This window comes from Sinocyclocheilus anshuiensis, unplaced genomic scaffold (assembly GCF_001515605.1).
Source record: "Sinocyclocheilus anshuiensis isolate Anshui unplaced genomic scaffold, SAMN03320099.WGS_v1.1 scaffold71, whole genome shotgun sequence".
Lineage (NCBI taxonomy): Eukaryota > Metazoa > Chordata > Actinopteri > Cypriniformes > Cyprinidae > Sinocyclocheilus > Sinocyclocheilus anshuiensis.
In genome coordinates this window covers 867951-890917 of record NW_015548203.1, presented here as the reverse complement: position 1 = coordinate 890917, position 22967 = coordinate 867951, and the positions used below count along the sequence as shown (strand labels likewise).

The following is a 22967-nucleotide window of genomic DNA, read 5'->3' as shown; positions in this document are numbered from 1 at the left end:
ATGACAGACAGACAGATAGATAGATAGACCAAACAAATGACAGACAGACAGACAGATAGATCCAAAACAATAGACAGACAAACAAAATGGTAGATAGATATAGACATAATCATAAAGAATGAGACAAAGAACAATAGATAGAATGATAGATAGAATGATGCTGTAGACCAGGGGTGGCGAACGTTGCTCCTGGAGAGCCGCAGCCCTGCAGATAGACCAAACAAATGACAGACAGACAGATAGATAGATAGACCAAACAAATGACAGACAGACAGATAGATAGATAGACCAAACAAATGACAGACAGACAGATAGATAGATAGACCAAACAAATGACAGACAGACAGATAGATAGATAGACCAAACAAATGACAGACAGACAGATAGATAGATAGACCAAACAAATGACAGACAGACAGACAGACAGATAGATCCAAAACAATAGACAGAAACAAAATGGTAGATATAGACATAATCATAAAGAATGAGACAAAGAACGATAGATAGAATGATAGATAGAATGATGCTGTAGACAGACAAACAGAACGATAGACAGAAAGAGACAGACAAAATGAACGAACAAAAGACAGACAGTATGATAGAAAGATAGACAGAAAGACAGACAGACACGGCAATACAGAGATAGATAAAAAGAATGGCAGAGGGATAGAAAAAGAACAATAGGTAGAATGCAAGATAGAATGATACTGTTGATAGACAAACCGAACAAACGAACGATAGACAGAAAAACAAAGACAGACAGACAGACATAATGAACAAAAGACAGACAGTGATAGAACAATAGACGGACAGACACAGCAATACAGACAGACAGACAGACAGACAGACAGACAGATAGATAGATAGAATCAGACACAGGCGGTGAGTTCTTTACCCAGGTCCATGTCGTCGGCCTGTGGGCGATGTGAGTACGGGATGCCTTTGTAAACAGCATCTAGCAGCTTGTCCTTCACCTGAGTGATCGTGTCACAGTTTAGCACCTTAACAGGGATTTCTGTACCGGCCTCTCCCTCCGGAGGAATACACATGAGCGTCTGAGACAGAGCAACACAGAGATCCGGGATAACATTAGTAACAATAGAAAACATGACAATATTGATGGACAAGATGACCAGCAAAGACACAAAAACACGTCTCCATTAAAATCTAGTATGCAGACCACACACACTAACATACACATGGACTTAAGAGGGTGTGGAAAGGTCAAGGCACATTTTATTATACACAGCGGGAGACTGGAGCTCTATTTGGCCCGGCTCTGCCAGCATATCAAAGATTGATCGGGATCCTGTTTCATGCTTCGGCCTGATTTATCATAATAGCCATCTCAACTTTAACTGTTATGTCAATGGTGAAATATTTACCCGCCTGCAAAGCGGTATTCAGAATATGTGAAACACGCAGGTTTTGATAAAACGGTCACAGATCGATAAAAACAAACGGCAAGAGGTGATTGATCCGGCCACAAACTAGGATTCATATGACATGTCTGAAGGTAAAAGATACTTTATGCTGAAGTGTGTAATATTTTTGATGTTTAATATGCAGAGACAACCATAAGAAAGACATTTATAGGTTTATTCCCCAGAATAGTGTAAACATCTTCTCTGTTGTGCTAACAAAATATTGATCCGTTTGTTTTTAGCAGCCTAACCAACACAGCAGCATTGAGTCAACCAATGGCATGACTTTGGGGGCAGGATTATTTGTTTGACAGACCAATGACAGACAAAGAAGTGTTCAGCAAATTTTAGGGGAAAAAGTAAATGAATGAACAAACAAGTTCAAATGTACAGAATTTGACATTATTAACATTTCAAGTGCTAACAAAATGTTAATCTGTTTGTTTTTAACATCATGAAAACAGCAACACTGACTCAACTAACGGCATGACTTTGGGGCGGGTCTATTTGTTTGACTGACCAATGACAAGACGAAGAAATGTTCAGCAGAAATTTCATAGAAAAAAAGTAAATGTATGAACAAATAAGTTAAAATTCACAGAATTTGACATTATTACGGTTTCAAGTGCTAACAAAATTTTGATCTGTTTGTTAATAGTATTATGACAAACACAGCAACACTGACTCAACCAATGGTGTGACTTTGGGGGCGGGACTATTTGTTTGACTGACCAATGACAAGACGAAGTGTTCAGCAGAAATTTCATAGAAAAAAAGTAAATGTATGAACAAATAAGTTAAAATTCACAGAATTTGACATTATTACAGTTTCAAGTCCTAACAAAATTTTGATCTGTTTGTTAATAGTATTATGACGAACACAGCAACACTGACTCAACCAATGGTGTGACTTTGGGGGCGGGACTATTTGTTTGACTGACCAATGACAGATGAGGAAGTGTTCAGCAGAAATTTCAGAGAAAAAAGTGAATAAACGAACTAGTTAAAATTGACAGAATTTGACATTATTAATGTTTTAAGTGCTAACAAAATATTGATCTGTTTAATTAGAGTATTATGACAAACACAGCAACACTGACTCAACCAATGGCGTGACTTTGGGGGTGGGACTATTTGTTTGACTGACCAATGACAGACGAGGAACTGTTCAGTAGAAATTTCAGAGAAAAAAGTAAACAAATTAATGAGTAAGTAAGTTTAAATGCACAGAATCTGACATTATTACTGTTTCAACGCTGGTCAAAAATCATGAGATTAATCATAAAACAAAAAAAAACCATGGTACCATGTCCAAATAAAACGTAGTAACATGGTACATTTAATACTTCTGTCAGTTTATGAATGAATCTTTTACTGTATGAATGTACTGCACATAATATTTTGCCATACTTACTATGGTAAAGCCTTCATAAAGCTATAAAACCGTCATGCAGCCATATAGCATTGATAAAATAAACAAGACAAGCTGTAGAATGTGTGCATCAGCTCATTTATGCAGCCAGTAGCATAAGCGAAATCATAAAAAAACAGCCTTCAGCACTTACCGAGCGAGTAACACATACAAATAACAGCTTCATAAACAGACAGGCGAGTTACATTAAAGAGCCGAGCGTTTATTATGAAGCCGATGCTTTGATATATCTCCATTCACACCGTGACAACAGTCCATATAAATTCATGAGAAGACCTTTTGTGTGCATGGGCTGCGTTAATCGTGTGATTAAAACAATGCAGCTGGCACTGGTGCGCGACTGTGCATCCGTAATCGCGGCTACTCGCTGATCATTAGCTCATGGCAATTCTTCCCCTCCAGCCGCGGCTCACACGCGAGGAGTTTGTGATTAAAACCCAATTAAACAGTAAATTACGGAATTCTCTCGGAGACAGAGCCCGGCTATATTTAGGACATCCGGCGTCGGTTTAGGAGCTGGATTGGGTTGAAACTCAGAGCTTGGAGGAAATGAGGGTTTTACGAAAGCTTAACACCATAAAGATCAGTTCTCGTCTCTGGCTGTGTGTGTGTGAGTGTGTGTGAAGATGAGTGTGTAAAGGTGACTTTAGTGTGTCCTTTAGCACGTGTTCACACACCCACAGGCAGACTTCCTGGCACAACTGAGATGTTTAATGCTTAAAGGAAGAGTACATAGAGTACAAGAGTAGTTTTGAAATATCTTATGTATAAATCATCTTCATTTGATCAACTATCAACATTTAAATGAACATTAGGGATATAAAAATTGATTGACTGATGCCTCAATCTGCCACTGAAAATTGATTACATTGTTACTATTATTATCATATAATATAGAATTATATATAGTATAAATTAATAACATTTATATACGATAATAATAACATAACTACTGTGGTGGCACCAATATTAAAATTCTGGCTGATACCTAAATACATATTATTATTATCATGATTATTATTATTATATAATATATATTGATATATGATTATAATATATATTACATATCACATATATACTATGATGCCACCAATTCTTTATTAGTATGTAAATACTACTACTACTACTAATTCTTATTGTATAAATTAGAAAAATTATATCTTATTATATTATTATTTGTATTGTCTTATTATATATTAAGATATAATAATAATAAATGACTAAATGTAAATGTCATAATATATAATATTATAAAAATATATAATAATAAATATAATATTTTCATTACTATTACTATTAATATTCTATGTGATTTAGCCTAAAAAAAATAGAATTTCAATTATTTTGACAAATAGTTTTAAATACTACACATGAATTTAGCCAGTAAAACTGTGCAATGGCAAAGACAATCTAAATGTAATAATATGGCACAAATGAACATGCACAATTAAATATCTAATATGCAAAGCTGAACTGACCAATCAGGATTCAGAACTGGAACAATCTAATTTATAATTCATGACGTGTCGCATTTTTTAACAAAGAATCGAAACAAGGGCAAATATTTACACTCCTAATGAATACATCAACATACACGCTGTGTTACAGGTGAGCCTGACCTTTTCTGACGGCCCCTAGGGTCCTCTCTTTAGGGTTGACAGCTAAGACAGCTGAATAACTGTGCCACATATCGACTCCCCTAAGCTGATCTATCCTGAATACCGTGGAATTGATGAGCTGTCCTATAGCTTTAACTACCACTGAGGAGCCATAGATTAAAGATCATTCATTGGTCGGCTCGTATTGTTCCATTTAAAATCAATGCACAGAACTCTGTCGGCGCAGACAGTAAATATGCTCTTTTGTGTAGTCATGTTTGTGTAAGTGAGAGAGACAGTGTAAATCAGCCACTGTATTTCCTGGCTGTCTGCTGAGAGGAGCATTGGGGTTGTTTTATGAGTGCCATGATAAATTCTCAGATTTGTTTCAGTCATTACAGGCTCTGATCAGGTCGTTCTTTGTTTTTTCTCAATTGACTTCTGTCCCTGTTTCGCCACCTCTGACAAACCCCGCTCTGAAAGTCACATTATAACTCTGCTTGGCCTGATATCATCTGTCTGATTGACATTTGAGCTCTCGAGTCAGTTTTAAGGCCGATGGGACACTAATGACCACTAGGATTCAGAATTAAGAACTGGATCTTAATCAGAACCAGAAAAAAAAACAGATACTTGATCTTGCATTGATCTTACAAATGCAGGCAGAATACTGTCATAAAATATTAAATATAAGCATGACAGCTATTGACATGATGACAAAGCCTTTAAAATAAAAAAAACAATGTAATATTGCAGTATGATATTTCATACAAATGCATTTGATTCATATTACAATTGTCGCACATGTTATTCATACCAAAAACTTGGACTTGGTGTGAAAAGACCTTGTAAAGCGTATATTAGTAATATTAAATTAAGTCTTAGTCAGGGTTAAAACTAAAACCATAAAAAAAATTTGTTTTTGTTACTTCAATTAAATAAACATTAACTGAAATAATAAAAATTTAAATAAATGTATATTATTCCAGCTAGTTGCAAAGCAATATCTAATTTTAGTTTAACTTGTACTAAAATAACTAAAACTAAGACTAATGAATACAAAGTAATTAAGACTATACACACATATAAACACAGATAATAAAAATGACAAAAACACAAAACATATGTCCTAAAACTAAAGAGAAGAAAACACAAAAATTAAATCTACTTCAAAATATGAACAAAATTATAATAGTACCCTAAAACAACACTGGAATTAGTATTAATAGATATCATTTCTAGCTGGAAGCGTCTGAAATGTAAAACTTTTGTAGTGTTTTGGTACTTTTCAAACGTATATTTGAGCTGAAGTCAAACACTTGTGGTCTTCAATGAGGCAGGGAGTGCTGGGAGACAGGAAGAGGGATTATGGGATATGTGAGAGAGCGTCACCACAGGAACACTGACCAGCTGCTTGTAGTCGATTTGCTGTCGGATGAGCTTGTCTTCGCTCAGGGAGTATCTGGCCTCTCCTGTGATGGCGTCTATGGGACCTTTTTCCATCTGCTGTTTTATAGCACAGTAGAGCATAAACAGAGGCTCGCCAGCACACTCCTGCACAGAGAGAGAAAGAGAGAGAGAGGGAGGGAGAGAGGTCATATTCTACACTTCTGAAGAATTTTATTTTCTCCCTAAAGTCCACTTATAATGTTAGTCAAGGTTTCTTGCAACAAAGTTTCATATGTTTATTTTCCACCTTCTCACTGACCCACAGAATTTAACAGGCTGTTTTTTGCTACTGTACCTTTAAGACCTCTATATAAATAAAAATATCTGTTACGATTGGCTAAGCAATCCATTCTGGTTAATGCATACTCACACAACATCCATAAAAATACTGAGCTAATTAACTAAGTAACTATTTCATTGAGTTTCATGAAGCAGAAATAAAGTCAATATATATACTACTGTTCAAAAGTTTAAAAAAATTTTTTTTTTTTAAAGAAATGTTTACCTTTTTGTCAGAAAGGGTGCATTAAATTGATAAAAAAGTGACAGTGAAGACTACATTGGTGTAATAAAATTTGCATTTAAAATGATATTTATTCTATTCAAAGAATACTGAAAAAAAAAAAATATATGTATTATCAAATATTGCAATTTCAACATTGCTAATAATTAGAAAGGTTTCTTGAGCAGCAAATCAGCATATTAAAATGATTTCTGAAAGATCATGTGACACTGAAGGCTGGAGTGGTTCAGCTTTGCATCTCACCAACACCAAACTTTTGAACGGTAATGTAAACGTAAACACTAGAGATCCCAAACCCATTAAAATCACTATACGAAAACACAGACATCCAATGTTAATAATTAAAATAAAAACATTGAAAAGAAAACAAATCCTATAAAAAATAGTGTTTACGTCTCATAATCAGAAGCTTTGCGTTGTGAACATTTTAGTACGTCTATGTAGAACCTCAGCGCTTTTATTTCCAAAAGAGCAAGGAAATCATGTTTTCCATTACATGTCTCCTTTAAAACCTTTTACCTTTAAAGAACACGCTGAAGAACTCAAGACGACTTCCTGCGCAAAATACCACAGAACATCAATTCAATAAAATCACAACGAGCTGTAATTTTCACACACTTCGAAAACGCCTAATTGCGCCTTTAAATACAGAGCAAGAAGCAATGAAAGGAAAGAGAAAAGACATGTTCTGACCAAAAGGAAGCGAAAAGGAGAAACAAGGCGGTGAGCGTGCAGAGAAAGAAAGCGCGGCCGTGAGAATGAGAGACACGCGTCCGATCACGGTTCTTTTCAGATGGCATTTGTGAAGTTTGGAGAAGTCTCCAATTACCCACTTAAAAGCGTTTGATGACTAAACAGCGATACGGAGGGGAGGCTATTATTTAGTTCTTAGGCGAGATCAGCTTGACATTATTAATTACAGCATGACATCCTGAATCACACTCTTCTAACGCAGGCGTAGAGGGTTACCCAGCATCCATTGCACGCCTAACTGCAAGTAATTCTAAACAACCAGCCTCCGAACTCTATGTCAAATGCATTTAGTCTTAATATATACATTAAATCCTCATCTTTCTATTGCTTTTAGAGGCTGCCGGCATTCTGGCTCCGTCTGCTATTCATAGTCTGGCCGTTAGACCCTGTTATGACACAACAGATGTGTGTCACGGGATCCGCGCCAGGTTTCGATCGCTAACGGACACGTTTGAACGTCAAATTCACACGGTTTAACGTATGCAGTGTAAATGCAGATGGCATGAACTGACAGCACAAGAAAAAGCCCTAAATATCTGTTAACAGATATTTATGTTACCCTTGTAGGATTAAAGGTGCGTTCACGCCATATCGGAATTCCCGTAATTACGAGATTCCAACTTGTAAAAAGCGTTCACGTCCTCGTAGAACTCGTAATTACAACTTGTGAACTGGGAGTTTTCTGAGAGCTACGACTTGTATCAACTGACCGCTGTACCATCTGACCACCGCAGGCTCTGTTTAGGCGTTGATTCAGAACCAGAAAAAAAAACAGATACTTGATCTTGCATTGATCTTACAAATGCAGGCAGAATACTGTCATAAAATATTAAATATAAGCATGACAGCTATTGACATGATGACAAAGCCTTTAAAATAAAAAAAACAATGTAATATTGCAGTATGATATTTCATACAAATGCATTTGATTCATATTACAATTGTCGCACATGTTATTCATACCAAAAACTTGGACTTGGTGTGAAAAGACCTTGTAAAGCGTATATTAGTAATATTAAATTAAGTCTTAGTCAGGGTTAAAACTAAAACCATAAAAAAAATTTGTTTTTGTTACTTCAATTAAATAAACATTAACTGAAATAATAAAAATTTAAATAAATGTATATTATTCCAGCTAGTTGCAAAGCAATATCTAATTTTAGTTTAACTTGTACTAAAATAACTAAAACTAAGACTAATGAATACAAAGTAATTAAGACTATACACACATATAAACACAGATAATAAAAATGACAAAAACACAAAACATATGTCCTAAAACTAAAGAGAAGAAAACACAAAAATTAAATCTACTTCAAAATATGAACAAAATTATAATAGTACCCTAAAACAACACTGGAATTAGTATTAATAGATATCATTTCTAGCTGGAAGCGTCTGAAATGTAAAACTTTTGTAGTGTTTTGGTACTTTTCAAACGTATATTTGAGCTGAAGTCAAACACTTGTGGTCTTCAATGAGGCAGGGAGTGCTGGGAGACAGGAAGAGGGATTATGGGATATGTGAGAGAGCGTCACCACAGGAACACTGACCAGCTGCTTGTAGTCGATTTGCTGTCGGATGAGCTTGTCTTCGCTCAGGGAGTATCTGGCCTCTCCTGTGATGGCGTCTATGGGACCTTTTTCCATCTGCTGTTTTATAGCACAGTAGAGCATAAACAGAGGCTCGCCAGCACACTCCTGCACAGAGAGAGAAAGAGAGAGAGAGGGAGGGAGAGAGGTCATATTCTACACTTCTGAAGAATTTTATTTTCTCCCTAAAGTCCACTTATAATGTTAGTCAAGGTTTCTTGCAACAAAGTTTCATATGTTTATTTTCCACCTTCTCACTGACCCACAGAATTTAACAGGCTGTTTTTTGCTACTGTACCTTTAAGACCTCTATATAAATAAAAATATCTGTTACGATTGGCTAAGCAATCCATTCTGGTTAATGCATACTCACACAACATCCATAAAAATACTGAGCTAATTAACTAAGTAACTATTTCATTGAGTTTCATGAAGCAGAAATAAAGTCAATATATATACTACTGTTCAAAAGTTTAAAAAATTTTTTTTTTTTTAAAGAAATGTTTACCTTTTTGTCAGAAAGGGTGCATTAAATTGATAAAAAAGTGACAGTGAAGACTACATTGGTGTAATAAAATTTGCATTTAAAATGATATTTATTCTATTCAAAGAATACTGAAAAAAAAAAAATATATGTATTATCAAATATTGCAATTTCAACATTGCTAATAATTAGAAAGGTTTCTTGAGCAGCAAATCAGCATATTAAAATGATTTCTGAAAGATCATGTGACACTGAAGGCTGGAGTGGTTCAGCTTTGCATCTCACCAACACCAAACTTTTGAACGGTAATGTAAACGTAAACACTAGAGATCCCAAACCCATTAAAATCACTATACGAAAACACAGACATCCAATGTTAATAATTAAAATAAAAACATTGAAAAGAAAACAAATCCTATAAAAAATAGTGTTTACGTCTCATAATCAGAAGCTTTGCGTTGTGAACATTTTAGTACGTCTATGTAGAACCTCAGCGCTTTTATTTCCAAAAGAGCAAGGAAATCATGTTTTCCATTACATGTCTCCTTTAAAACCTTTTACCTTTAAAGAACACGCTGAAGAACTCAAGACGACTTCCTGCGCAAAATACCACAGAACATCAATTCAATAAAATCACAACGAGCTGTAATTTTCACACTTCGAACGCACCTAACTGCACCTTTAAATACAGAGGAAAAAGCAATGAAAGGAGAGAGAAAAAGACATATTCTGACCAGAAGGAAGCGAAAAAGAGATTCAAGGCGGCGAGTGTGCAGAAAAAGAAAGAGCGGCCGTGAGAATGAGAGACACGTCCGATCACGGTTCTTTTCAGATGGCATTTGTGAAGTTTGGAGAAGTCTCCAATTACCCACTTAAAAGCGTTTGATGACTAAACAGCGATACGGAGGGGAGGCTATTATTTAGTTCTTAGGCGAGATCAGCTTGACATTATTAATTACAGCATGACATCCTGAATCACACTCTTCTAACGCAGGCGTAGAGGGTTACCCAGCATCCATTGCACGCCTAACTGCAAGTAATTCTAAACAACCAGCCTCCGAACTCTATGTCAAATGCATTTAGTCTTAATATATACATTAAATCCTCATCTTTCTATTGCTTTTAGAGGCTGCCGGCATTCTGGCTCCGTCTGCTATTCATAGTCTGGCCGTTAGACCCTGTTATGACACAACAGATGTGTGTCACGGGATCCGCGCCAGGTTTCGATCGCTAACGGACACGTTTGAACGTCAAATTCACACGGTTTAACGTATGCAGTGTAAATGCAGATGGCATGAACTGACAGCACAAGAAAAAGCCCTAAATATCTGTTAACAGATATTTATGTTACCCTTGTAGGATTAAAGGTGCGTTCACGCCATATCGGAATTCCCGTAATTACGAGATTCCAACTTGTAAAAAGCGTTCACGTCCTCGTAGAACTCGTAATTACAACTTGTGAACTGGGAGTTTTCTGAGAGCTACGACTTGTATCAACTGACCGCTGTACCATCTGACCACCGCAGGCTCTGTTTAGGCGTTGATAGTGTTGCCATAGAAAAGCATAATTCCGAGTCCGAGGACGTGAACAGCTCCGAGTAGAACGTCACGTGTGTCATCTCGAAATTACGGTAATTACGATATGGCGTGAACGCAGCATTAGTCACCACAAAATGAAAATTCTATCATCATTTACACACCCTCATTTCATTCTAAACCTGCACGACTTTCTTTCGTAAAATCTAAAAGTGAACTCACAGAATGAAAGCATATAGTGAAAATGGACTCTTAAGCCCCAAAACAAAACAATAAAATAAAAAAAATAAAATAAAATAAAATAAAATAGCCATAATACTAGTCCAGAAGACTATACACAACTAAAATGTGTCACCCAACTCTGCTGGAAATACCATTTAAGCTACAGTTTGCTGGTCTAGGCTGGTTTAAGGTGGTTTTACAATCTAACCCAGTGGTTCCCAACCCTGGTCCTGGAGGCACCCCAACACTGCACATTTTGCATGTCTCCTTTCTCTGACACCAATTTCAGGTCTTGGAGTCTCTACTAATGAGCTGATGATCTGAATCAGGTGTGTTTAAGGAGACATGCAAAACATGCAGTGTTGGGGTGCCTCCAGGACCAGGGTTGGGAACCACTGATCTAACCTATTGGTCTCAAACTCAATTCCTGGAAGTCCAAAGCTCTGCACAGTTTAGCTCCAACCCTAATCAAACACACCTGATCCAGCTAATCTTCAGGATTATTAGAAACTTCCAAGCAGGTTTGATTTGGAGCTGGTTGGAGCTAAACTCTGCAGAGCTGTGGCCCTCCAGGAATTGAGTTTGAGACCACCGATCTAACCAATCTGCAGCTAGCCTAGGCTGTATTCAGCTGTTTTTTTTTTTTTTACAGCAAGGAAAATTTATTGTAAAATATGGATTCAGACATGGTATATGCTTTATCTGATCCTACTGTAAAAAGCACATATTTCATATTATATTTAATTTCATTTTATGTTCTACATTTATTTTATTTTACATTTAGGATTGGTATGACATGAGGATAAGTAAATAATGACATCTAATTTCTAGATAAATGAATTCTTGATTGTTTTTCTCTGATAACAAAAATATGTTCTAAGAACATTTGGCTAACGTTCCCATTAAGTTATGAAAATGTTATTTCTGAATGTTCTCTGAAAGTTTGAAATGCTCAGTTTTTATACTTTTTTTTGGGTTATGCTAACGTTAATTAAAACACTAAAGGAATGTGCGATTTAATCATTTTGCAAAAATCAAGGGAATCTTACTTTTCGATATTCTCTGAATGTTCTGAAACAAGTAGCAGCATTTAATAAAATGCTAGAAGAATGTCCAACTAGAAGACGTTCCATGAACAATGTATACAATTTTTGATAATGTTACGAGAACGTTATTGAAAGCTGCATAACTTTGAATGAAAATTCTATTAAGGTTACTGGAAGAACATTTGTTCAAAGCTTTGAGAGAATCTTGCCAGAAAGTTCTGAGAATGTTCGCTGAGTATATGTTCTATATGAATGTAACGTTAAATGCTTGTTAATAAGATGATGTACACAACATAAATGTACAACAGATATAAACATACTGAATGCTTTGGCTCATGATATATATGAAATTACAAGTACAGGGCAGGGCAACAGAGCCGTACCAAGAAGGCATTTCATGGTAATTACTCCTAAAGGCCTGTATGGTGGCCAAAACACTTTAACATCTGCACTGATGGGACGTAAAGACACTGGGCGGCCGGCCAGATCTACATTCCGTAGGGCAGTTGCAGCCTTGAATGCACAAAGGGCCTGATGTTCCCCCCCTTAGCGCTAATAGCCATCTCAATCTGCTTCAGCCTAATTCAGCGGCGTTTGGGTCGTCTTGGTGAACTCTGGAACACCTGACAGGATGTGGGATTGAGCGAGTGCCCTCCACGCAGCTGATTTCAGGGTTGGGCGGAAGCAGCGGCATTCCTGAGTCGCTATCTGGAGCGTAGGCTTTAGCGAGATTTATTAGCAGGCTTTGCGATGAGTCAGGCCATCAAAAACGTCAGCGCGCCAAAATCTTCTTGCAAACAAGATGCTAGTTAGCCAGAGAGCAGTTTGAGACTGTTGCTCAATTTCACGTAGGACTTTGCATAGCATGTTATTAAAACTGACTGAATGTTTTTGTTAGAAAACACATCACAAACCTTGAGGAAGCGGTGCAGGAGGAACGTGAACCAGTTAGTGAGCATCTTCTCAGCCACAGACTCAGTTCTGCAAAAACAAACGTAATTCATGAGTGATTATTATGTTGTGTGTTCTGAACAGTTGCTATGGTATTGCTAGGTGGTTGTTAATGTGTTCTGAGTGGTTTTTAGCATGTTACTATGTGGTTGCTAAAGTGTTCTGGGTGATTGCTAGGGCATTGCTAAGTGGTTGCTAAAGTGTTTTGGGTGGTTGCAATGCTGGCTGGTTGTTTTTTATTTTAATTTAATCTAGCTTACGCTCACTGTTGTACACGGAAGCAGTTCCGGGCGGATGACGTATGAGGTCAGCGTTGCGCATGCGCCGCTCAGAAGTGACGAACGGGGAAGCTCAAGGGAGAGATCAAAACAAAACAACGGTCACTAGTTAGAAGTACAAAACGAGGATTTGTAAAGAAGAATGTCAGAGGATTTTGATATAAGCCAAGAGGAGACTGGTTTTCCTTTGCTAAAGTAAGGAAACTTTGCTTCCTTTGCTCCTGTTAACCAACGTTGGTTTTCACGAGACTCACCAGCGCATGCGCAACACTGACCTCATACGTCATGCTCCCAGAGCTGCTTCTGTGTACAACTATTGGCGCAAGCTAGATTAAAGTGATTATTAAGTTTTGAATATGGATCTTTTTTTTTACAAAAACTCATGGATTCGCTACAGGAGGCCTTTGTTCACCCCTCCCCGGAGCCGTGTGAGACACTTTATTTTTATGGATGGGTGCTTTTTATTTCACTTCTTTTGGACTGAAGCACTGCAACACCCACTGACTGCAATGATAGAGCTTGGAATAGCCAGGACAATTTTTAATATAACTCCGACTGGATTCGTCTGAAAGAAGAAAGTCATATACACCTAGGATGCCTCGGGGGTGAGTAAAACACAGCCTAATTTTCATTTTTGGGTGAACTAACCCTTTAAGGCGTTCTGGGTGGTTGCTAGGGCCTTTCTGTACAGTTGATAAGGTTGTCTGCATGTTTTTTTTGCATGCTGCTGTGCGGTTGCATAATGTTGTAAGGTGTTCTGGGGGTTGCTAGGGCATTGCTAGGTTGCTGCTAGGGTGTTGCTATGCAGTATTTCAGGTGTATTTTGTTTAGGGTGTTTTTTTCATGCTGCTATGTGGTAATGTAGTGTTGTAAGGTATTCTGAGTGATTTCCAGGGCATTGCTATGCAGTTGCTAAGGCATTCTGGGTGGTTGCTAGGATGTTTAGGGTGCAGTATTTAGTGTGTATTTTGTTTAGGGTATCTTTTGCATGCTGCTATGTGGTAATGTAGTGTTATAAGGTATTCTGAGTGGTTTCCAGGGCATTGCTATGCAGTTGCTAAGGTGTTCTGGGGAGTTGCTAAGGCATTCTGGGTGTTTGCTAGGGCATTGTTCTGCAGTAGCTGAGATGTTCTGGGGTGTTGCTAGGGTAGTGTTATGTCGTTGCTAAAGTGTTTTTGGGGTTTCTAGGGCATTGCTATGTAGTTGCTGAGGTGTTCTGGTTGTTTTCTAGGATGTTGTTATGCAGTATGTTCTGGGGGTTGCTAGGTCCTTGCTCATTTTTAACAAGTGTGGTGATAAATCATATAGTAACACTGGAGGAATTGTTATGCTCCACAATTACCATCTCTTACCGTCTAAGCAGTAGTTTGGGATGGTTACGGTTCTCCAGGTTCTTTTCGATCAGGTCAGCAAGAAGCTGTTTGAGAACCACAGTGGCATACTCCATCCGTCCCTGCAGTGCCGCCATGAGGAGGGAGGCCACATTGCCGCGATCCCGCATGGAGAAGGACCTTTGAGCCTCCAGCGTGTGGATGAAGTTCAGCAGGAACATCTTGTTGTGCAGCAGTTGACTGAACAAGCGCAGGGCCTTCTCCACATTAGCCGGAGACTAAGAGGAGAGGGAACATTTGATTAAACGAAAGAAAAAGCAGGAGAACAAAAACATGAATGGAAAAGCCAGACAGGAAGGAGATGAGAGAAACATGCGCAACAACAATTGTTGCCTGAATGCATACTTGAAAAAAAGCTCTGCTGCGGTGAGATTTAATTGTTCTTTGCTGACTATTTTCAAAACATTTTTTGGTAAGGCACGTCTCTAGACGACTATTCCACCAGGGCCTTGCAGGGCTGCTGATTTCATTCTGCCTGAGGTTTTAATTAAAAAGCATGCTGAAAGAGGGGCGTTCACTCTGAAGCTCACTACTGAGACAGCAGTACCGTGTAGCTTCAGAGCTTAGGGGATCTTTTTAAAGCACATCTAGGGTTTTTTCTGCTTTCTTTTTTTGGCAGGAGGATTAAAAGAAAATGGTCTATGAGTTATGGCAACCTACTTATTGGCACTTGCGAGTGACAGATGACATCTGGTGACAGAGAAATCAAACCAGGAGATTTTAAAAGTTCCCTTACGTCCAGCTCCTTTAGAACCGGGTGTTCTTCGATGCCAGGGAACATCACTCTTATGGTGTAGGTACGATACTCCAGGAAAGGGATCTTCACACCGTCCATGTCGTTTGTCAGCTCTTGGATGTCTGTCTGCAGCTCAGCGAATGCTGAGAGTAATAAAGAACAGAAGAGATACGCATCCATCAGACTGAAGAACACCTCATATGCTGTGACAGACAGATATACTAGGGGGATATTTCACCATATTTTGAGATTACTGTCATTAGCTACAATATGGTAAGAAATGGTTATTTTGTGTCATTTCCGTTTCGCATCTTCATGAAATTTAGAAACTTAATGAGATAGAAACACTGAAATATATTAGGGAGTTCTAATCAACTAAACATGATTTTAATTTAATTGGTTTCCTTTGCAACAATCAATATCGAAAACAGTTGTGCTGCTTAATATTTTTGTGGAAATAGTGATACTTTTTTCAGGATTCTTTGATTAACAAAGTTTAAAATAAAAGTATTTGTTTGAAATGGAAATCTTTTATAACATTATAAACGTCTTTATTGACACTTTTGATCAAGTTAATGCATCCTACATTGATCAAAATTGCTTTCGCTCTCTCTCTCGCTATACAGTATATACTGTATATATATGACAGCACTTCTGGAATGAATGCAAACAGTTTCAGTCTCTGGGAAACTATGCCCACTGACAAAAGACACCGAAATGAAAAAACTATAAAATCGCATAAACAGAAAGTTGCATTCATTCCAGTATCTCATGGCATTCTTTTAACAAATGCATAAATAACACAGCACCGTGTCTGCCTGAGCTACAGATCCTTTTAAAGCCGTGAATAAAACCGGTATCAAAGGATGAGGACATTATGACGTCATGACCCAGTTCAATCCCTCCACAAGGCTGCGTCAAACTCTGCAAGAATCCAGGCTACTGCAGTGCGAGAACGCATCCGACTCGCTCCCGTTCGGCGCCCACGGGAGACCAAGCGCACAATAAAATAATACATCACAGCTCCGTTTGATTTATCCTATGGGTTAAAACCATTAGTAGCTCATTAAAACACTCTCCACACCTGTCTGAAACAGCTTGGCATGGGCCATATGCGCCACAGATGCTGAACTACCCCCAAATCTTACCTTCCTTGCACTCTAGCGCGACACGGGACTCCAGATTGTCCATCTGCAACTGTAGGCGTTTGAGCGTGCGGTCGGCGTCCCGCGTCTTGCGCTTGTAGGCGATGAGCACGGCGATGATGGCGATGAGGAGGACGCCGCCGCCGGCTCCGATCCCGATGATGGCAGGCAGCGTGAGAGTGCTGTCAGAATAGATGTGAAGCATTCCAGGAGAATATTCCAGGCCGCCCACGAGGATCTACACACATAGACAAAAGAAACTATTAGAATAGTTTGAGCGCCAGGCCCTTCAATCTAACGACCCTGCCGGCTTTAGTGGGTCATAATGAGGGCTTTTGATTGGCTGAGGGCACTCATACTGTTTCGTCTTGAATTAAATCAGCTCGCAATTAGAATTACCGCAGAACTATGCACTCGTTCGACACGTTCACGTGGCGTTCCTCCACCTGCGGCGAGAGAACAAACGCTCACGCCTCCGTCAGACACCGTGACCACTAATCCACATCAAATTACTTCAAAAAGTCACTTTGGCACAGGTGTGCAGGCAATTAGGCAGAAATCAGCAGGTAATAGAGGTCTACTTAGAGACTGGGGTCCGACTGAGGCATGGTACCGGGAGCTCAGCCTTGCACTATTCGAGGACCAATTAAACGCGGCATCCAGCCGTCTGTCCTAACGAGTTTCACCTTTCTGCGGCTGCTCGGGCCCCGCGTGGCTGCATGAATTATTGAGACTCGGTGATAGAGGGGAACAAAGTGAATCCTGGAGCGCTGTCGATATGTGTCAGGTCATTAGCTGAGTGATCCCGGCACTCTTAGATCCAACTATGTCTCTCTCTCTCATTCTTTTTTCCCTTTTTTTATGGGTGTTTCTCTACACTGTGGATTCACAAACCGGAACTCAACTGAATAATCGGCTCTTTGATACAAATAATCTTTGTGTCCACAGAGTTAGTGATAATCAATCAAACAGGAAGGTGTTGGATTAAATTCAGTGGCATAATGTGAATGTATACCTTACATGGAGAGGAACAGGTCCTGGATTTGATTAGAATTGACTTGTTGTGATGCTATTGATCAGTTCTGAAAGTAATTACTGCAACAAGGTTTGTATTCAGGAAACAGTGTTGGCAAAACACTCAGCGATTTAATAACCAAAACTAGATTTTCTAAAGAAATTCATGTCATGATGCTAGAGTGTGCACTGGGGCGTTGCTATGTAGTTCAGCGGTGTGAATCTTTATGTTGATAGCAAATCGATTAAATTCATGTTTCACTGATTTGATTTAGAAGCGATACTTGCACACATTCTGAACGATTCAGTTAAATCTTACCTTCATTCAGTTAAACTACCTTCATATTATCATTTCAATTTTTTTTAACTGCATTAAATAGTAATTAGTGTATGTATGTATATCTATATATGTGTGTATACACACACACACACACACACACACACACACACACACACACACACACACACCAGTATTTAATATTACATTTATATACATTATTAAATAAATATTATATACATTATACACATTAAATCTATATTTTCAGATTAACACTTCTAATTCATATAAATCTAATAGTTACTAATACATTTAGGCTTTATTTATTTATCCCTTTGTGCTCTGCTAGGTCGTGTATCCTTCTGCAGCCTGCATATAAATTAAACTCTATGGGTCGTAGAGATATCTCGGTCTCAGCTCCACGATTGTGGAATGCTCTACCAGCAGGAATTAGAGATTCTCCAACCTTGAACTGTTTTAAGGAATCTTTAAAGACTCATCTTTTTAAAACTGCTTACTGTAATTGAGTTTGTTTTATATCGTTTCTTTTTTGTGTTGCTTATTGTTGTATACTATTATGCTTGTTGTTGTAGCACTTTGGGTTAAGAAAAGTGCATGATAAATAAAATGCATTATTATTATCCTGATGTGTGTGTGTTTGTATATATATATATATATATATATATATATATACATTTCTTATTTCCAAATAAAATATTCGTTAAAAACTAGAAATTAAATAATTAAAAGTGTGCATGCATTTATTTTATCTATCTATCTATCCATGCATCCATCCATCCATAAATTATAAGTCTGAAAATACATACATATTCATGTACATTATATAATTCTGAACATACACATACATTAACATACACATTACATTGTCAGGCTTATAACTTTATATTAAGCATTTGTAATTTGTTCCCGTTTAATCCTTCATATATACATATTGATTCAGTCATATTTAAAATATTGAATTGGCACGACTACTCAAAAAGCCACATGATTTGAGGCATCATTCATCACTGTAGCACAAACGGTGCAGGATAAAATGTGTTAAAGTTGAATACTTAGGGTCAAGACTTTGTTCAAATGACTAACACAAGTATGAGCAAAAATAATAGTGAGGTTTTCCTGAGCAATGACCATTACTGAAAGCCGTTATTATCAATAAAGGGGGCTGAACATGTCTCAAATGCTCTTTCTAAGCATATGTCAGGGCTCAGGAAGGTTATGAAGGATTCCTGTCTGCTGTTTGTAATAATTGTTTGAGCTGCCGGGAGAGCAGATAGCTAGATTACGTGGGAAATTGCTTGTATCAGCGCTCCCTATAATCCTAATAAGTACTTAATGTACGGCGAGCCACTTCCAGTTGACCTTTATGCTTTCCGTTTTGGCATTAAGGTAAAAAATGGCCATGCGGCAGTGGCTTATTATGAGATTGATTAAATGAGAGGCACAATGCCCGAGTCCATGCAAACCAAACATTCAGCATTTTCGCCATCTTGCAGCCATCCATTCATTTTCTGCCACCTTTATTGATTGATATACAATAAATAAGGAGCCGTAAATTCTCAGTCAGTGCAACGAGAGGTGAGCATGTTTTGCTCTTCAGCTGCACGAGAGGCTCCTTATAGATTAGCTGTTTATAATGCATAATGGGGAAATGTCATAGCTGCATGATCCTCACCATCACTCGCTGTTCTCCGGTCAGATCCGGCGAATCACAGAGCAGTTGAGATTCAGAGACTGTTAACAGACAGGGCGTTTCTCCAATCATCACGCTGTAATTCAGGCGGGCGTTGCCAGGAGCAGGAGGCATGAGGTTCTTGCCCTGTTTACAGATGAAGGCACAGAAAAATGAATTTACCAAAAATGATCAGCATCATTTGATGTGCAGAATTTAAATGTCATGAAAAGTGAATATATATGCATGAAGTAATAATTTTATAATTTTTTACGTTAAATATTTTCAAAATAAAGAATACTATATTTTAAATTGATTAAGAACATTCAGATTTTTAGTATTATGACTTTTTTTGATCACAATTTAGCACATTTAAAAACCCTTAATTTTTTGTTATGCAGTAAAAATAGTTTAAATTGTTAAGTACATTTGTAAAGTATAGGTAAACACTCTGGTAGCATTTAGTGTATTACTCGTTTTAATGTAAGTAAACTTAAAAAAAAAAAAAAAAAAGACATGAGAATTTGGGAATTTTTTATTTGTATTATTAAAAAAAGAAATCCTAATTTAATAAAAAAAGTTCTTAGCGGTCTTTTTATTGCAAAATAAATATTTATAATTCTGCATTTTGGGAACAAAATATTTTAAAGCAAAATATGACATTTTTTCATGAAATTCATCAAAATGCAAATTGAAAAAATGTAAATACAGGATGATGAGATTATGACAAAGGTCATGCCTTCAAGATGATGGGCGATCCTGGTTTGACCTCCAGAATCCCAGTATTCCCAAGGGGGTCGAAGGTCGGGTTTGGATAGTATGTGAAAGGAGTTCCATTGAGGATGAGGAGGGCGGACACATGGTCCAGGATGAAGCCGAACTCATCCGGATGAACTCCGCAATCTGGAACCTGGCGTTTGGTGTAGATGATGCCCGGAGCCAAGCACGTCATGACAGAGTCATTCACCAACGTACAAACCTACAGAGGAACATCCAGACATGAGTTCTTATCACGTAACCAACAAGCTGTTCTTAATGCTGGTGGGGGCAGAGATGAGAAGGACAGCTGGTGGGGAACTCACGTTTGTGGTCTCCACTCCTCCATATTTGGCTCGGACTTTGGGTTCCTGAATGGTTAGCAGATTGGTTCCTGTGACCGTGAGGGTGGTGCTGCCACTATCAGAACAAACAAACAAACAACACTACAATTAGATGACAGATACTCGTTTCATACCTCAAATCGAGTGACTATATGACTGTGGTATTTTGCTAGCGAGTCAGAATTTAGGTTCTAGTGAACAGTAAGCAGCAAAATTTTGAAATAAGCACTGCACCAATTCTATTTTCAGATGGTGGGCCGACTATATTTCTTGTTTCCATTTCATCACACTAAAAATAAACTATTTTAATTTGCTATATATCTGTATCTTTGTGCTAATCAGACTACAGAGTCATTGACATATGCTAACTCTCTATTGGAAACAGCCGTGAGTGAGTTTCTGCCCACGTGGAGCATTTCAATTCATTCATTTCTGAAATTCTATTAGGCTTTGGATGCTGTCTTTGAAGTTAGCGAGACATATTAGCCTGTGTAGACAGCAGACAGTGAGGAATCTCTCTAGGGTTTGGAACAGAGTTATTAAGCATGTGTGAGATTGTGTTAACGTACTTAATGATGCTCCAGTTGGGCTCCACGCTGGAAATGGTTGGATCTTCGGTGTAAATGTAATGCGTAACGCTGGTGACTTCGGCCTTGTCAATGAACAGCTTGACGGATGAAGTACCAGAACCTGATGCTGAGGGTGGCGTCACACACACTATCTCACGCACCGTTCTCCTGTTGGAACAAAACGATGTTATATTACACAAAAACAGACATATTTGAAGCCATTTTCACATTTTTGTCCCTTTTAATTTGAAAAATGAATCAAAACCTGATTACATAAACAACCTACAGTGGTTTGCTGTTCTTGTCTGGCTTTGAGATGGTTTATTTGGTTGTCCAAGCTGGTGTTTCTCTGGTGCCTAAACCCTCTCAGAACCATCAAAATAGACCAGCTTAACCATCTTGCCCAGGCTGGGAGACCAACTAACCACCTTAGACTAGTTTAAGCTGTTTTTTAGATGGTTGAAAGGACCTCTAATGTGTTGTGGATGCTGGTTTCTCTACCAGCAAAATGTTTTGGGCAACCAGCATCACCAACTGAGTTTTGTTGGTAATCAACATGACTAGACCAAAATAAACCAGTCTAAACTTGAATGGGAATACATGCTGGTCTTTTCAGCCATTAATGGCATAAATTGCTATCAGACTGGCTTTAAAAGCACCTTAATGTCAGATTTAATGATGTAGAACAAATGAGTGTTTAATAATTACATAATTACAGAAACTGCTTAGTTCGGAGAAAGATGGAATCAGAAGTTAAATAAATAAAAAAAACATAAGAATATTTTTCTAATTCTGTAGTCATTAAATGTTCAAATATCCATTAAAAATTTTAAATTAAATGATGTGTACACATATTATTGGGACCATTTTAATAATCATTGTAGTCACTAAATATTCATTAAAAATAAACACTTTTTAATATTTATTTGAATATTTTATGGATATTTTATGACTACAGTGCTAACTGATTGACTGAAATGGAAATGGAAGTTGAAAAATATATATATTTAATTTTTTATTTAATTTTTATGTTTAATTATGTTTCTTCTACCAGCAAGGTTTCTTTGGCCAACCAGATTCACCAGGTGAGATTGGTTAGTGAAGAACATGACTAGACCAGCATAAACTAGTTCATAGTCTAAACTTGAAGGGGAATACATGCTGGTCTTTTCAGCCAGTAAATTGCTTTTAGAATGGCTTTAAAGGCACCATAACGTCAGATTTAATGATCTAGAACAAATAAGTGTTTAATAATTGCATAATTACAGAAACTGCTTATTTCTAGCAAAAATGGCTGGTAAGTTGGATAAAAAATGAAAATAAAAATAAATAAAAACAGTTTTAAAAAAATATTTTCTCATCTTCTAATTCTGTAGTCATTAAATGTTCAAATATCCATTTACAATTTTAAATTAAATAATTAAGTGTGTGTGTGTGTATACAGTGCCTTGCAAAAGTATTCATACCCCTTTATTTCTTTTACATTTTGTTATGTTGCTGCCTTATGATAAACTTCTTTAAATTACTTTTTTCCACATCAATCTACACTCCATACACCATACTGACAAAGCAAAAACAGAATTGTCACAACTTCGCAAATTTATTACAAATAAAAAAAAACTGAAATAAGTATATTGCACAAGTATTCATACTCTTAACTAAATATTTAGCTGAAGCACCTTAACAGCCTCAAGTTTTTTTTTGTTTGATGCGACAAGCTTTGCTCATCAGCATTTTGCAATTATCTGCCATTCTTC

General features: G+C 37.5%; 1 protein-coding gene across 1 annotated transcript in view; it reads right to left on the bottom strand.

Moving 5' to 3' along the window:
• Positions 1-22967, bottom strand: part of plxna3 (plexin A3) — a 203634-nt gene that overhangs the window by 11265 nt on the left and 169402 nt on the right. Inside the window, exons 16-25 of the mRNA XM_016440111.1 lie at positions 21211-21378; positions 20624-20717; positions 20281-20520; positions 19545-19688; positions 16564-16798; positions 15416-15558; positions 14641-14897; positions 12974-13040; positions 8733-8879; positions 896-1055 (exon numbers count right to left, since the gene is read on the bottom strand). Coding sequence (XP_016295597.1) covers positions 896-1055; positions 8733-8879; positions 12974-13040; positions 14641-14897; positions 15416-15558; positions 16564-16798; positions 19545-19688; positions 20281-20520; positions 20624-20717; positions 21211-21378 — 1655 coding nt within the window. The remainder of the gene's footprint in view (positions 1-895; positions 1056-8732; positions 8880-12973; positions 13041-14640; positions 14898-15415; positions 15559-16563; positions 16799-19544; positions 19689-20280; positions 20521-20623; positions 20718-21210; positions 21379-22967) is intronic.